The sequence below is a fragment of the Curcuma longa genome, chromosome 21 (assembly GCF_044706935.1).
Source record: "Curcuma longa cultivar G26 ecotype Majalengka, Jawa Barat chromosome 21, ITB_CL_G26_1.1, whole genome shotgun sequence".
NCBI lineage: Eukaryota > Viridiplantae > Streptophyta > Magnoliopsida > Zingiberales > Zingiberaceae > Curcuma > Curcuma longa.
This window is the reverse complement of record NC_133881.1, coordinates 602,446-620,439: the sequence shown is the minus strand read 5'-3', so window position 1 is coordinate 620,439 and position 17,994 is coordinate 602,446. Positions and strand designations below refer to the sequence as shown.

General features: G+C 37.6%; 2 protein-coding genes across 2 annotated transcripts in view; both read left to right on the top strand.

Annotated features, from left to right (window-relative positions):
* The window catches only part of LOC141814445 (uncharacterized), a 21,129-nt gene extending 3,529 nt beyond the window's left edge, over positions 1 to 17,600 (top strand). Inside the window, exons 9-16 of the mRNA XM_074702404.1 lie at positions 16,068 to 16,139; positions 16,344 to 16,415; positions 16,496 to 16,567; positions 16,703 to 16,774; positions 16,881 to 16,946; positions 17,064 to 17,129; positions 17,345 to 17,389; positions 17,495 to 17,600. Of these exons, the coding sequence (XP_074558505.1) occupies positions 16,068 to 16,139; positions 16,344 to 16,415; positions 16,496 to 16,567; positions 16,703 to 16,774; positions 16,881 to 16,946; positions 17,064 to 17,129; positions 17,345 to 17,389; positions 17,495 to 17,600 (571 nt within the window). The remainder of the gene's footprint in view (positions 1 to 16,067; positions 16,140 to 16,343; positions 16,416 to 16,495; positions 16,568 to 16,702; positions 16,775 to 16,880; positions 16,947 to 17,063; positions 17,130 to 17,344; positions 17,390 to 17,494) is intronic.
* Positions 3,474 to 5,117, top strand: LOC141815504 (alpha-humulene 10-hydroxylase-like). The gene is made up of 2 exons (XM_074703448.1): positions 3,474 to 4,397; positions 4,497 to 5,117. The coding sequence occupies exons 1-2, from the start codon at positions 3,474 to 3,476 to the stop codon at positions 5,115 to 5,117; spliced, it is 1,545 nt and encodes a 514-aa protein (XP_074559549.1).
* Positions 17,601 to 17,994: the final 394 nt, after the last annotated feature.

The window sequence follows — 17,994 nt, the reverse complement described above, 5'->3', positions numbered from 1 at the left end:
ATTTGCTTGTTTGTCTGATACTGTTATACTTGGATGTCTACAATTGTGAATAAGATTTTTTATCATAGTCATGTGTGTATTTTATGCAGGTGTTGATTAGAAATGAGTACATCAACTGAACAAGTTAAGAAGGATGTAATTAAGTGGACTGAGGAGATGGATAAGATTTTTATAGATGCTATGATAAGAACAACAAGTTAATGGCAATCGAGTAGGTGACACTTTCACATCTACTGCATACAAAGATATGGTTGCCATTTGCAGTGAGAAAATTGAATTTCCATTGACGAAGGTAGTTTTTGAAGAATAGAATAAAAACACTAAAAAGTCACTTCAATTCTTGTTATGATTTGTTTAAGAATGCAAGTGGAGTGCAATGGCATGCTGAGACTAGAAGATTTGAGGATGAGGAAGAGGTTTGGAAGCAACTTATTGCTGTAAGTATAAATATTAGATATTTATTTAATAAACTATTGTATTTGTAATTATGTTTATATTGGTCCAGGCTAATCCATCCATCAAGAAGTGGAAATATACCCCTGTACCTCATTATGAGAAGTTGTTAGAGTTGTTTGCTCATGATAGAGCAAACGGTCAAGGAGCTTCCACTGCTGCTGAAAGAAATGTTGAAATTATTTTAGAAGAGGAACAAAGAGATCTTGACCTAGATGATGAACCTGAGAGTTTTGAAATGGTCTCTGATAGTCCATCATATGATCGATCAAAGAAGAGGAAGTGTGCATCTGTTGATTCATATGGAAGTAAGAAAAATTCAATCATCGACATTAATGTCAAGGAAGTTATTGCTGCAATTGATCGTTCAAATTCAGTTATTGAAAATAGGTCATTTCGCCAACAAAAGGTTAATGAGAAACTCTACAAAGATCTAGTCTATGCTGGTGTTCCTGATAAACATATACTTGATGCGTATTTATTCTTGGGGGAGAATAAGGAAAAGATGATGCTTTTCATGGGATGTCCACCAGAGAAGAGACTTGCTTTTCTAAAGACAAATAAAACAGAAGAAACTAGGAGTAGATGGAATCCTAGCTCAAGGTAATTAAGTGATCGCTCACTTTCAACTTGCACTTGAGCAGAGGAAAATGGACCTACCACTTTCTCCACGAAACAATGAAGTCCTCCTTAGCACCTCTGTCTATGCACTAGTCTGATGACCGGCGTGCGATGAGCAGTGGCGCAGCTGCGAGAAGGGGCGCAGCGGCGAGCAGGATCACGAGGCGAGCAGGGGCACGGTGGCGAGCAGGGTCGCAGCGGCGAGCAGGGGCGCGGCGCGTCGATCAAGATCACGAGGCGAGCAGGGGCGGTGGCGAGGGGAGAAGAGAGCAGAGGCGGTGGCGAGGGGAGAAAGAGCAGAGGGAGAAGAGAAGCGGCGGGCTCAAGAGAAGAGAGGAAGCGGCGAGTAGGGAGAGGCTCGGTTAGGGTTTGGAATCGAAGAGAGGAAGCGGCGAGTAGTGAAATCGGGAACGGAAGGCTAAGTTTTACTTTTTTTCTGCTTTGTTTGTCACGAGCGCGCTCCCAGCCACGTTGGCATCTCCACGTAGGCGGCGCTCACGGGTCGCGCAGGGAACGACGCGCAGGCTAACAATTCTCTATATATATATATAGAGTTTGCTATTATGAGCGCCGGCTTCCTACGCGCCCGTGCACCCCGTCCGCCGACCTCCACGCGCTTCCGGCCTCCGTTCATCGCCGTCCGACCACCGACGACCGCCGAACCGGACCCGTTGGAATCGCGACTCGCCGGCGCACGTTCCGTCATCGGATTCCGGCCGGATTAGGCCGGAATTCGGCCGGGAATTCCGGCCGAAACAAGGGCAACGTGCCTGGCACCACTGTCAGCCGGAATTCGACCGGATTCCGGCCGAATCGGGGCCGGACTCCGGCCGCGGTCGACGCGCCCGGCGCCGGCGTGTCGACCGGGGCCGGAGTCCGGCCCCGATTCGGCCGGAATCCGGCCGAATTCCGGCCGAATCGGGGCCGGACTCCGGCACCCGCCGGACCGCCGTCGAGTTGCGGTTCCAACGGGTCCGGTCCGGCGGCAATTGGTGGTCGGACGGCGATGAACGGGCGGCGGGAAGCGGCGAAGGTCCGAGGAGAATCACTGTTCAATCGAACGGGCTACGTTTATCGCGATCGGAAGCGGACGGCCGAGATCCAGGCGCTCAAGGGCGCGCACCGAACCGGCGCTCATAATAGCAATTTCGTATATATATATATATATATATATATATATATATATATATATATATATATATACTAATTAATAGAAATAATAATAATAAAACGAGTCATCGATGGCACGCGGATGACGATACCATTGACTTTAATGGGCAGACTTATCTTTTCCACGTGGTAAATGATTAAATTAAACGGATATATATTAATATCGCCAAAGTAGAACGGATTAAGGAGTTAGAGAAAAGAAATCCAATTTTTATGAAAACAACTTCTGATCAGTTCTCCTGCTTGTTAAAATAATCAAAGGCTTATGTATTTGGTGTAAAACAGAGAGTAAAGGATACAAAAAACAAAAGATTATTTAATTTTATTAATTATCGTAGTTCAATATATATATATATATATATATATTTATATAAATTGTTTAGAGGATTATGGAAATATTATCGTATATATAATGATCATGAATGAATAAGTAGTATACAGATCAGAGTAGTTATTAAAATGTAATAATAGATTCAATTATATGATTGGTATTTTTGCCTCCCTACAAATTCAACTGTTGTTAACCTGCTAAAACGTTATCTGATTATTCTCAAACAAAGTAAAAAATTATTTTTTATATATTTTACGTGAGAATGGAAAACTAAATACATAGCTTTAATGTACTAGACTAGCTTTAAATTATCTATTTTTTGAGAAATTAATTATCATTTTTTAGAACCATTATACTATAATAATTTTTTATTTGACATAAAAATACTTTGATCCTTCGAAAAATCAAACAATGATATTAGAAAATATGTATATTCAGAAATGGAATTGAAAAAAAAAAAAGAAAACAAAGAACTGCAATTCTATCAGAACAATTTCAATGACCGATCAATATTTTTTATTTTTTATTGATTAGCTGGATCAAACGTTCTCTTTTCAAATTCTTCCTAAAAGTTGGATTTATTTGACCTATCGATCCTATCAAACTCCAATTGCATTAGTCATAGCCGTTTCTCTTTTCTGACTACATTTGGATTCAGGGCTTAAAATAGTTGACTTGGAAAATATTAAAAAAAAAGAAAGACGGCAAGATTTTTTTTCCCAAAGGACGAACGCCTCTATGGACTGAGCAAACAGAGGTGACGCTTTAATTACTCTCTCCTGAAAACGCGTCTATAAATACATGGAAGAAAGAGCAATAGATCATCAATCCACACAAACATTAATTAATCACTTAGTTTCATCAGTTGATTAGTGCAGGGATAGTATCAGCTACTACAATGGAATCCCATCTCATCACTACTTTTCTCTTTTCTCCCTTCTTGATCACTCTCTTCCTCTTCTTCTTCTTCATCGTAACACTGCGGAAGCTAATTAGGAAGCCTGCAAAGGAGGCACAAAAGGTGGCACCTCTTCCGCCTGGCCCTCCTAAGCTTCCCCTCATCGGAAACATCCATCACCTTGCCGGTGCCAATCCCCACCGCACGCTCCGCCACCTCTCCAGAGTTCATGGCCCGCTCTTGCTTCTCCGGCTCGGTCAGGTCGACCTAGTCGTCGCCTCCTCCGTGGAAGCCGTGGGGGAGATAATCAAGCGTCACGACCTCAACTTCGCCAACCGTCCATCCGACTTGACCTTCGCCAACATATTGGCCTACGACGGCCTAAGCGTCGCCATGGCCGCCTACGGCGGCTACTGGAAGCAAATGAGGAAGATCTACGCCATGGAGCTGCTCAACTCTCGGCGCGTCAAGTCCTTCGCTACGATCCGAGAGGATGCGGTCCGTAAGCTCACCGCAGAAATCGCAAGTGCCGCATCGTTCCGCCAAACGCCTCTCAACCTTAGCGAGATGGTTATGTCCATGACGAACGCGCTGGTGATGAGAGCAGCATTCGGCGAGAAGTGCGAGCAGCAAGGCAAGTTCCTGCAGCTCGTGAAGGAAGGGGTGGGTTTGGTCACCAGCTTCGCAGTGGCCGACATGTTCCCGTCGCTCAAGTTCTTGGACACCCTGACCGGCTTAAAATTTAAGCTACAGCGTGTTCGACGACAGCTCGACCAGGTGTTCGACGAGATCATCTCACAGCATCAGGCTGAGAGAGCAGACCCTTCAGAGGAGGATCTAATCATCGATGTTCTTTTGAGGCTTAAGGACCAAGATGACCCAGAATTTCCAATAACATCAACCAGCATCAAAGCCATCGTATTGGTACGTACGTACGTGAAAATTATATCATAAATAGCTTAGCTTAATTTATTCATATTTTGTGAGACCTATCTCTTTACCAATTCTTTGGTATATATTCAGGAAATATTTCTCGGAGGAACAGAGACATCATCGACGGTGATCGAGTGGGCAATGTCAGAGTTAATGAAGAACCCAGAGGTGATGGAGAAAGCTCAAAAGGAGATCAGGGAGGCCATGCAAGGAAAGACTAAGCTGGAAGAGAATGACATCGCCAAGTTCGACTACCTTAAATTAGTGATCAAGGAGACCCTCAGACTTCATCCTCCGGGTCCCCTGTTGCTGCCGAGAGTGTGCAAGGAGGCGTGCGAGGTTGTAGGATACCGAGTGCCTGCGGGGGCTCGCGTGCTCATCAACGCCTGGGCATTGGGCAGGGACGAGCGCTACTGGGGCGGCGACGCCGAGAGCTTCAGGCCGGAGAGATTTGCCGACGGCGCAGTCGATTTCAGGGGATTCAACTTTGAGTTTGTTCCGTTCGGCGCGGGGCGAAGGATATGCCCCGGCATGACGTTTGGGCTGTCGTCCGTGGAAGTCGGACTGGCTCACCTGCTCTTCTATTTCGACTGGAAGCTTCCCGGCGGCATGAAGGCCGAAGACTTGGACATGATGGAGATTTCCGGTGCGAGTGCTCCGAGGAAATCGCCGCTGTTCTTGGTTGCCGATCCACGAATTCCTCTGCCGTAGCCTCCTACTCTTGTCCCTTTGCGTTCCATATATTATAAATGCTCCAGAGGAATGGATAGCTAGCTGCTGCCGCCGGTTTAATCCGGCTTCTGTAATATGACAAAGTAGTTTGCTTAAAGATATAAGCCTTTATGATTTGCAGGAAATACAAGGTTTTCTCCCTTTTAAATTTTTTTTATTGCTTAAAAAATAAATATTTGAAATTATTATTTTCAAACACATTTAAATTATTATAGTTAAATAATGTAATAAAAAATTATTATATATATATTTTAATTTTTAAACAAAATAAAAAAAAATTCAGCCCAACATATTATATTGGGGAAATTGTAAGGTGGCTTTCAAAAATCTGCCTAATATTACAATTATAACTAGCCTTCCAATTATTCAACTACCCCAAAGTTAAGTTCGTGGCTAATTTCCTTCTTTGGTTATTCATAGAGAACACATTTTAATTCTTAAAATTCTAATTTATGGCATTAAAATTAAGCTTTTAAAAAATTAAATTAATCATTAAAGGTTATTAATTTTTTTAAAAATTATTTTATATTAATATATTGATGCATCAAAGTTATATCATATTAATTTAATTTGTATTACCATTCATTACATTTTAAATAAAAATATTAAAAAATTATGTCTAATATTATAATTAGGGAGAACTTAATGGCCTGTCTAAAATAGAAAGGATGCATGGTAATATATTTATTTTATTTATTTATTATAAAAATAATTTATGGACAAATTTTAAGAAAATTTGTATGACCTCGTCGTAAACTCGCAGTGGTTCTGAACTAGCAGATTAGCAGTGTAGCCGTAAATTTTATTTAAACACAATTAGAGCACTAGCCTCGAGATATTTTCCAACAAATTTGACCTGATTCTTTCAATCCAACACGAGTCATTCGGATTGACTTTTTTTTCCAAAATAATTACTTTTTTTTTCTTGATGGACACGTTGGTCAAATTCCCTAGAAATATCTTTGTAAACAGAGTTTCATCAATTTTGAAGTCCTAAGTTCATCTGCTATTACTTTGAAAATTGAATAATTTTAGTTAGAGGATGACATGTATACATGTTGTCCATAATAAAAGATATATAATCTATTAGATTTTTAAAGTGATCTATAGTATTTATTTAATAATTTAATTGATCATTTTTATTAAAATTTTAAATTCACGTACCATCTAATTAATCATAGGAGAGACGTAGCCATACACGTGTATGGACAGTCCGACGCTACAGTATGGCCATTATTTTTATTATCAGTATAAAATTTATTAAGTATTGTATTTTTTTTAAACACGCAATAAAAGTACTGATTTAAAATTAATTTGGAATTGAACAAAATCCATGGCGAGAAGATAACGACTATATTGAGTCAAATCGAAATTGATTTAAATTTGATTTGATCAAATTATAGTCAAATTAAATTTAATTAGATTAATTTAAAATAAATTAATAAATTTTAATATATATATATATATATATATATATATATATATATATATATATATATATATATATATATACTCTTCAACGAGAGCAATTTTTATTTTATTTGTTTTATCGTACCGGAGTTAGTTAAGAATGTCGAAACAGTATAATATAATATAATGATTTCATTTTTATTATTATATATATTATTATTATATTTTTTAATAATAATATATAATTCATTATATTAAATTTTTATCCAAAAATTAATTCCTAGTCCCGGACTATCAGGGGCAGAGCTAAGGGGGGCGCCTTGGTCGTCGTCGCCCCCCTTGCCCGGCGAGGGTGAGGTTGAGGTAGGAGGCGACGAGCCCCCGGAGCGTCCATCGGTGGTGGATCGCCCGGCACACCTCCATCGGCATCCAGATTCTCTGCCACGAGTATCAACAGCTCCGTCGAACAGATCAAGGCTTCCCTTGTTTCGTTGCAACACTAGAAATTCTGTATGAGAGAGAAGTCGTAGGCAGAGGCGGCGAAAAACGGCCACGCGAGTGGACACGCATCGTGCTTCTAAATTCGCAACTGTATTCCATGAGAAATTCCGACGCACCTGCCTTCCCATTGGGGAAGACTCCGGGGCCCAACGCATTACGACAAGAAACGGATGTTTCTCCACCTGCTCCATTGGGCCTGCAATGCAAATCGGGCAAGGTTAAGGCCCAACAAAAGAAAGCTTGATTTAAAAACACTTTTCTATCTTATATTATTCACAACAACGCTTCCAAAATAATGAAAGTCTGACCAGGGCAATGGTAACGCTTACAGTAGTCAATGATTTATTTAAATATTTATGATTTGAATTTGATTCTAATATATATTTTTTAATAGGAAGAAAAATTTTAAACGGTTGAGTTTTTTGATAGGAAGATGATTTTTTATCCAGTTCTTTGATAATATATATTGAAAAAGATATTGCTCGCAGTTTTGATGTCAATTCTGTCATAGATGAATTTGAATCTATGAAAAAGCGAAGAGCGCAACTTAGATTGTGTTGAATGTAACTTATTTCTTAATTAATTCAAAATTTATTTTATTAGTGTGACAATGCGATGTTAAAAATGACCCCCCCTAAGTAAAAATTCTAACTCCGGCCCCTACTGACTGTTGCTTAAGAATTTTAACATCTTACTTACATTAAGATTTTCATTATAAGCTCAGAAGTTCTAATGGTGAAGAATTATTAATATGTCAGCGATTGTCACATTGGAGGAGCACTAATGTCAATGCGTGTGTTTATATCAAGCCAGCAATCTCGACGTAGACTAACCACCCACTAAACAAATAATTATATTTATCGATCAAAAATTTGATCGCTAATTGATCATTAAATCCGTTTAGCATTGTCAAAGCATGTGTTCATATCAAGCCATCAATCTCGACATAGACTAATATATAATATTTTTTAATCATTTTCAAATTTAATAAGATATTTATTGATGAATACATATATATATATATATATATATATATATATATATATAAAATTTATTTATATATTTTATTCATAAATAATTTTTATTTATAAATATTAACAAATTCATCACACTTGCTTAATTTTATTTATTTAGTTGAATGAATTATCAGATTTATTTATTTAATTAATTTTATATTTATCAAATTAAATTGATCATAAATATCTAATTTATTTACCGTCCAATCCAATCACTTGTATTTGAAAAGATACGTGAATGTAAAAATATGTCAATTATAATTTTTCAATGTAATTCTTCACAGATAATCACGAGATCGATCATATGAGATCATTAGGATGATAGATTTTATCTTTGAATATAAGAGTACACACGTATTGAAATTAAATTCTCAACTTAGAAAAGTAAACACTTGGTACTCACCTATCGACTAATTTTCAACCCCTTCAATTTGCTACCCATTCAGGACACAATCCACGCCAGTGTAGCTTTTCGGTGGTTATCTGGAGTTTTCGCATTAACGGACGGGACAATATAATGTCCCTCACCATGAAATATTTCAATCGGATTGGAATCATGGACTGCAGGAAGTCTTTTTTTTTTTTTTTTTTGTTAATCTAAATATTAAAACGGAAGGTGATGGGTGATATTGATCGTCAAATCAAATTTGAAAAGTATAAATAAATTTTATGGACCTTGAACGTATGAAATATTCTATATGAGAATTGAATCTTGAGTCCGTTTTACTTCTTACCATCACACCATATTCAAAGGAATCATCCTATCATTGTAAATTTATCATTCTAATATCAACTGGACTACGTCCGTAGGAACTCAAGAAAGTCATATTACTTAAATAAAAAGTGAAATCTGTCATCCTAATAGTCTCACATAGTCGATTTTACGACTATCTATGAGGAGGTAAATCGAGAAATTGCAGTTGGTCACGATGAAAGAGGACATTACCTCAACTTTGTCGAAATTTAATCCTTATCCACTTTAACATATTTAATTCGTCGTAACTACGGGCGGAGCCACGTTGTATGCTACCCGGGCTATAGCCCGGGTAGCTCGACGTGAAAAGCCTAAAATTTACGGAAGAATTTTTTTTAAAAAAAGAAAACGAAGGAGACAGCCCGGGTTGTCTTGTCGGAATAGTCCACAGTCGGAGATTAGCCCGGGTAAATTACCGGGGCTGGCTCCGCCATTGGTCATAACCAACTCAATTATGTTCCTGTATTTTAGAAACTTATTTTACTGTGTGTTTTTATTTATGAATTTATAAATATATATATAGAGTTCGTCTATCCTGAGCACCGGGTTCTTACGCGCCCCGTGCGTACTCCTCCGACGTTCGCGCGCTTCCGCCGCCCGTTCATCGCCGTCCGACCACCGCCGGCAGCCGGACCGGATCTGTTGGAACCGCAACTCGACGACGCACATTCCGGCATCGAATTTCGGCCGGATTGGGCCGGAATCCGGCCGGAATTCCGGCCGAAACACGGCAGCAGTGGCTGGCGCCGCTGTCGCCCGGAATTCGGCCGGATTCTGGCCGAATCGCGGCCGGAGACCGGCCGCGGTCGACGCGCCGGCGCAATCGCGGTCGGAATCCGGCCACCGACGGACCGCCGGCGAGTTGCGGTTCCAACGGGCCCGGTCCGGCGGCCGACGGTGGTCGGACGACGATGAACGGGCGGCGGGAAGCGGCGGAGGTCCGAGCAGAAACACTGTGCAATCAACGGCTGAGATTGAGCGCGCGATCGGATGAACGGCCGGGATGGAAGTGCTCACGGGCGCTCAGGAAATCGGTGCTCAGTATAGCAATTCCGTATATATATATATATATAGAGTTTTGCTATTATGAGCGCCGGCTTCCTACGCGCCCGTGTGCGCCGACCGCCGACCTCCACGCGCTTCCGCCGTCCGTTCATCGCCGTCCGACCACCGACGACCGCCGGACCGGACCCGTTGGAATCGCGACTCGCCGGCGCACGTTCCGGCATCGGATTTCGGCCGGATTGGGCCGGAATCCGGCCGAAATTCCGGCCGAAACAAGGACAACAGTGCCTGGCACCACTGTCGGCCGGAATCCGGCCGGATTCCGGCCGAATCGGGGCCGGAGACCGGCCGCGGTCGATGCGCCCGGCGCCGGCGTGTCGACCGGGGCCGGAGTCCGGCCCCGATTCGGCCGGAATCCGGCCGGATTCCGGCCGAATCGGGGCCGGACTCCGGCACCCGCCGGACCGCCGTCGAGTTGCGGTTCCAACGGGTCCGGTCCGGCGGCAATTGGTGGTCGGACGGCGATGAACGGGCGGCGGGAAGCGGCGAAGGTCCGAGGAGAATCATTGTTCAATCGAACGGGCTACGTTTATCGCGATCGAAAGCGGACGGCCGAGATCCAGGCGCTCACGGGGGCGCACCGAACCGGCGCTCATAATAGCAATTCTGTATATATATAATACAAAATCGAATTAACTAACGAGATATATAAAAGTTTAATTTTATTATTAGCACACTGCATGCCTATGGACATAATTGACTAATATAATGAGAGTTCCTCAAGGAAGAAATGATGATTCACTAGTATTTTACTTATTAATAAAATTACGACTCCCATCTGAAACAAATGCTTAGTTGACTGGACTCAAAGTCATACCACACAATTATATATTCTGTCTTGTCTTATGAATAATAATTATATGCTAATTTTCTTTCAATAAAAATGTTCTTATCGCCTTTTGAATGAGTCATCGGGGACTTGACATGAAGGTTGACGATCAAAGTGGTACCCACGAATAGCGAAGGACGAGAACGATGAACTCTGACACACCACCAAATTCTAAATTGCAAGAAGGGAAAAGAGAATAAGAACAGAGGTTAGAAGTGCCCTGACTCAATCGCTCCGATGCTCATGTTAGACCCTCGCTCGGAGATGAAGAAGAAAATGCAAGAATGCAGAGAGAATGAGTGTTCGTTGATTCTGTGTGCGTACTTGTACCCACGAGAGACAAGAGAGTTATATAGACTTATGAAAGATAAAAATGAGAAAAATGTCTTTATCTTAGTTAAGGAGAATATCGCTCAATGAAAATCTTGTCAGAGGAGATGTCCATCTGGATAAGGAGGGCATCCCATCGCTGCTACAGTAATGAAGAATTTTATCACCATACGATACGACATCAGACTGTGAAAACATTAAATTCGATCCTGAAAGAGAAATTAAAGACTTCCCTTGGTCTAACGAAATTAAAGAAGGGATGGACTATTTTTCCCCACTGGCCACTAGTACTGCACCTGCACTGCGTAGTATAAAAAGCTTTTGATCGAGCGGTTTCTTCTTCACAGCCAACTTAATTAATTCCAAGGTTAATATATTAGAATGGCGTTCTTCTTCACCATCCTGCACTACTGTTTGCTGCTCTGTGCGTCGCTGGAGACAGCAGCGGCTCAAACTCAACCTCAGACAGATCCTGCTGAAGGTATATATATAACTAAACAGTATTTCTTCTGATTCTAGATTACAATAATTGTCTGAGACGATTGTAAATGCTATAAAATCATTATAGAAAGTTTTAAATCTTTCATAATTTTTCTTTGTCTGATATATATCTAAGTTTGTGTTAGCTAAGAAGTCTATAAATTATATAATAAAAGTTTAATATATTATTTCCTTGAGAATTTTATTCTCGTTATTTCTTTTGAAATTTTTTTTTATAGGTTTTCCATGTAGTTACATCTCCTAAATAATTTTTGTCTATTCTTATCGTAACTTCTCTTGTTTTTATGTCTAAATAAATAAATAAATTGTGTGCTATGTGAAGGCCTCACGCGAGACCACAAAGATCATGTCAGACTGTTAGTTTTTTTTCATTCTTTTTAAAATTTTTAGAGTGATGATTTTTCTCCCAATTTTAATATATATATATATATATATATATATATATATATATATGTTTGTTTTAACAGTTAAGTTTTTTTAAAAATTTCTCAGTGGTTAATTCTTTCACCTTCTAATTTGTTCTCCTCCCTCTCTTATATTTTATTGTTAAATTCTTTTTATTCTTAGATACATAAAAGATTCTTTTTTAGTTTTTTTCTTATTTTTTCCTCGAGAAAAAATCCTTAAATCAATTAAAATAAATTTAATTTAATTTAAATCTATTTGATTCTAATTATTATGTGTAAATTTTAATTCATCTTAAAATTTTAAATTATTGATTTAATCTAATAAATAAGTATTTATGATAATATAATAATAATATTTTTAAATTAATATATTTATGTTTAAAAATATAGAAATCATATAAAAAGATATCAAAAATATCATTTCGATCTTAAATCAAAATTATAATCATAAATAAAATATGATGAGATGAAATTTAAAAAAAAACAGGAATGGTATCCGATTTTAGTGATGAAGTAGTTTATTCAAAAACTTTAGTCTCGGTATCCGACGCACTCGTAAGCACGCACACTCATCAGATGTGGAAAAATGGGTTCGACGATTCTGGTTTTGATCCTCTTTGCCCTTTTCCTTCACTGGGTTCGAGCAGATCCGTTCGTCTCTGGAATGGATTTCGTTCGAGCTCCTATCTCAACAGTGTAATCTCTCTATTTCTTGAAGATCTTTTAATCATCCTTCACTCGATATTTCATATTCATGTCCTGTGCTATCGTTAGTAAAAAGCGTTGTATATTTTAATGGCTTGGAGTGCCGTTGATCTGATAAAGAAGTATTGCTCTTATATGGTAACAAGATGAACATACCTAATTTTAGCATGCCTAACTTGAGTTTATTGAACTGCTTGTAGTTGTGGCGTTGAACGCGATTCTAGGGAGATGGGGTCTGAAGGCATCGTCAAAATGGAATATTAGTGGGGAACCCTGCAGTGGTGCTGCAGTCGATGAAACTAGCATAGATAATGATGACTTCAACCCAGGAATCAAATGCGACTGCGATTACAGCAACAACACCTGCCATATCACTAAGCTGTATGATAAAATAATGTGAATTTAGAGCTATTTCTTAGTTTAGAGTTTCTATTACTCTTCTTTATGGGTATTTGATTTACCAGTCGTATACAAAATCGTTGGCAATTTTATGTCATCTCGTGTCACAAATGCCGAGTTTCCTATCCAAAGAAAGGGAAAAGAAATCACATACAAGTATACAACAATCATGATTGGATTATTAAATTATTCCTACTCCTCTACTTTTTTTGAGGAATTAATTACCAGATTGTGTCGGTAATTTATGGTTCTCGTGGTAAATCTATTTCCTGTTTGAAATATGATTGACATAGTAATGCTTCAGTTTTTGTTGAAGAACTGGAAAATCAATGTGACTGATGACGTTTCTGAGCATTCAACCTGTATGTCTCAATTACTAGTTTTGCTTAATTCTATCTTAATCCCATTTCATTCATATAGAAATAATAAGCATTATACTTATTATGTTTGTTGGATCAGCTCTTATGTACCAACATTTTCAATCACTAGGGTTGAGTGGCGCATGATTTTCGTTGCGATAGATTTCTTTTTAGCATCACTTATTGCCATGAGTGGCCCTACTAATGATGTAGTATAGTTTTAAACCACAATTTTTCGCACCACCACACTTAGTCACATTTCTCCTCTATAACATGCATGAAAAGTGTTTGAACCATTCCTAAACAGGAGCAAGAACCTCATACATGTGTTCCTTTTTTATATTTTTTATTCCTTTTTCTGTAAATATGTGTAAATCGTGCACCGGGCTGCCCTTTCTGTAAATGTGTGTAAATTTTATTCATGTTGCTTTCAGAAGGGTATATTCCTTGGATGTGACTGGAAGTATTCCGCTAGAGCTGCAGAATCTACCCTACCTCACTAATCTGTAAGATAGTTTATGTGCTTGATTGTATAATTTAATTTTCCACTTGTCCATGAAGATAAATGGTTTCCAACTCTCTACATATTATATATTGTCATGCTATGCCCAAGGTTGATCCATTGAATAGTTGTCTTCAGTTGGTTCACACAATCTAAAGTAACATCAAAATGAGAACTTAACTACACAATATACCTCAATCAAGAAACCAAAACCAACCATGATTACTTAGCATGATTAACTCGATAACCAAGCCAGAACTGAAGGTAACACAAGGAAAATGATTACAAATGTGGAAAGCATGCATAAAGAGAATCATGAATAATTATCCACACTCTAGCATGGCAATACTACAGAAATTGCTTGATTATGGCAAATATATCTATTGCAGAAATTTATGGAAGAACTGCCTCACTGGTCCTCTGCCTGCATTTTTTGGGAATTTTACTGGGATGGAATACTTGTAAGGCTTTTTTACTTAATAAATGGTCTAATTTTATTTTTCATTATCACTGTCATCTAATTAGTTCATATGACCATCATCAGATCTGTAGGGGTTAATGCCTTATCAGGGCCAATACCAAAGGAACTTGGGAACCTTCAAAAGTTGGACTCTCTGTAAATATATTTTTTAACTTTTCCCTGAGAGATTGTTTTCTTCTCTCTTTTTTTTTCATTTCTGGCATAAAGTTTTTGAAATAAATGATCACATACTAATGGACAAGATTAGTAATATAATGATCATTAAATTTGCACCTTCTGTCAAGTTTCTAAAGGAAAAGGAAAAAAATACTTTTGCAGGGGTTTGGGAAACAATAATTTCACTGGTTCTATTCCCGCAGAATTTGGGAATCTGACCAACCTAAAAAAATTGTCAGTTTTTCTTGCCTCTTGAATTCCCAATCACAATTACCTTACTGCATAATTGATACATGCTGAACTCCTTTGTTCTACCAATCTATAGGTTTGTGGATAGTGCTGGACTTAGCGGTGAGCTACCTACAACTCTGTCCAATCTTAAAATCTTGACGACATTGTAAGTTCAACTAAAGTCTAACTTGGCTATATTATAGTTTAATCCAATATGGAATCTCATTCTTTCTTCAGGCGGGTTTCAGACAATAGTTTCACAGGAAGAATACCTGATTACATAGGGGGATGGAGCAACCTAACCATCTTGTAAGATTTAGTACTTTCATTCTGGAATCTCAAGCCATGAGTTCCAACTATTTAGAAAAATATACATGCATCAAATCCTGCTATTCAACTTCTATTTAAGGCTATATTCTTTTTTTTTTCATGATAAGTATTAGTTTCTGAATGGACTTTATAACTAAAGCATGTTTCTTCAACGATGCCTACTTTTTGTCGTAATTTAGATTTCAAAGTTGTCAAAATGAATATCAAGCTTGGGATCAAATAGTAAAGATTCTTAAGTATTATGTTATATTGGATTGATTAGATCATCGGAAGCTATATGAAAATTTTTAAAATATAAGAAAATTGTTTTCTATACAAGATAACTAAAGATATTTGAAAACTTATGAAGGATGCATATCATATTTCATTAAATACCATTATTATTAGCAATACACAATTTAAGTAATAAATAAAATAAAATTTTAATAAAATTCTACATTAGCGCACAATATATTATCATAACAACAATCATAATGATATTTGATTATCAATACACATGTTATGTTTATTAGATTATTAATGAGTAATTAAATCATATTTAATAATGTTAATTTAATTTAAAAAGGTCAAAATAAATAAGAAAAGCATATTCATTAATGTATAAATACTAATTAATATTAGATTATTAATATATTATTTATAAAAGAAGATGGAGGGTCATTAGATCATGATAACCTATGTAAATTGTCAACCCAAACGTTAATCTTAACCATCAGATAAATGGCAGGATAAGAATCATGTCTTTAATCCAATTATTGAGATTTATAACTTGTTTCAGTTAGTTTAGCCTTGAGAAGAGGATTCCGCAACAACTGACAGATGTTAATTAAAATATTTTCATTATGTAACATGTACATCTCTATTCTATGTTCATTGTCCATAAAACTGCAATTTGATATGTGATCATTTTTCATAGACAATTCGAATACTAGTTTTACTATTTTTCTTGATAGGCGCCTCCAAGGTAACTCCTTTGAAGGTCCAATTCCTGCAACATTTTCTAACCTCACCCAAATGACTGAACTGTAAGTTGTTTTATATAATGAATCAAGTGAAATTCTTTTCTTGGTGCAAACTAAATTTAGTTCCTCAAGTGCTATGAATGTGTAAGATTTCTCTAATCTATGCTTTTGTGGCAATCCCTCATTGCCTATAATGTTTCAGATTCACACAAAGCATCATGTTTCAATTCTTAATTGATTAAGAAAATATTGAACTCTCTTATGCAGAAGGATAGGAGAGATAATAAATGGGAGCTCTTCTTTGGAGTTTATTAGTAACTTGACATCTTTGAGCACTTTGTAAGATAACCTGGTTAAATTTTGTTTTCTTGTTTAGCTTAGACATCATGTCCCATTTAACCTCATAATTATTTTTGTAGAGTGTTAAGGAATTGCAAGATTTCTGATACTATTCCACAAGACTTCTCACGATACACAAGTTTAAAGGAACTGTAAGCTTCTTATGCCTTGTATATGAGTTGCCAATCTGTGTAATGTTCACTGATGTTCTATTAGTCGATCTCGTTATTTTATTTAATGTCCATCTAGCCAATGATTTCACCATTCATAACTATTTGCTTCTACAGAGATTTGAGTTTCAACAATATAACAGGCCAAGTTCCTCAGTCCCTCTTCAGTTTAAGTTCACTTCGCTACTTGTGAGAAATGCTCAATTAGTCCTTCACACTTAATTTAGCATATTCTTTTGGTCTGGATTGATTACTTTTTGAACTTAAAATTTTTACTCATCTACTCTTCAATCAGATTCCTTGGCAACAACAGCCTATCTGGTAACCTACCTGTGCAAAAGAGTTATTCACTAATGAGCATGTATGTTTCTTGTTGCTTATGGCTTCAAACCTAGGTTTAAATTTCCGTCTAGTTTATTTTCCTTATATGTTGTATTCATCTGATTCTTATTAAGTAGACTTCTGTGTTTCTTTGCAGTGACCTATCATACAATTATTTATCAGGAAGCTTTCCCTCTTGGGTCAATCAACAGAATCTACAATTGTATGTGGAACACAGGAATCTTCTTTGATCCTGTAAAAATCAATTAATTCTAGCATTGTTTCAGAAAATATGATCAATTAGAGCATCTGCTAACTCATTGTCTTCAAGTACTCTTGAGCTTTAGTCAGACTAAAACGTTTTCATCATAACAGTTTAGTTAGCTTCTCTGTGTTTCTTCATCCTTTTTCTCTTAATCTCGGGATAATTTTATCCAGGAACTTGGTGGCAAACAACTTTGTTATTGGTGCTTCCAACGACAGGTACTTCCATAATACAAAAAAAAATTGTCCCAAGTGTTGTGCCTTTTTTTGTATAATGTATTTTTGTTTTTAAATCATTGTTCTTATGTTTGGTGATCTAAGCAGCAAATTGCCTTTGGGGTTAAAATGTCTTCAGCGTGATATCCCATGCTATCGTGGTTCTCCAAACTGTGAGAAACTACAACTTTGTTCACTGATAATTATGTGTTAACTCCTTTTGATAGAATCTTATTCAAACATTCTTATTGATTCAACATTATCTTTAAATACTAACAAAATTGCCCCCGGGAGCATTATTGAATTGATTACGACATGACGAAATCAGACAATACCCTCCTGTGTCGTGACCAATTACAGTTTCTCGATTTACCTGTGAGATCGTTAAGGTGACAGATTCCACCTTTTTGCACAAAAGTACTAACAAAACTAATTCAAATATCAGAAGATTCCACGAGGAGTGTTCGATCATAAAGGGAGGCACTTGCCTTGAACACCAACAATGGTCGAGAAATCAACCCAGTTTGTATTGCAAAAAGAAACGAAAATTCAACAATATATCATGCATTAATGGCATGGTTGTTCTTCAAATGCATTCATAAAGAACA

What these genes read in the sequence shown, in the direction of transcription:
- LOC141815504 (XM_074703448.1), top strand. Translation starts at nt 3,474, where the DNA reads ATGGAATCCCATCTCATCACTACTTTTCTCTTTTCTCCCTTCTTGATC. An exon ending in GCATCAAAGCCATCGTATTG is followed by an intron (nt 4,398 to 4,496) that starts GTACGTACGTAC and finishes GTATATATTCAG; the next exon opens with GAAATATTTCTCGGAGGAAC.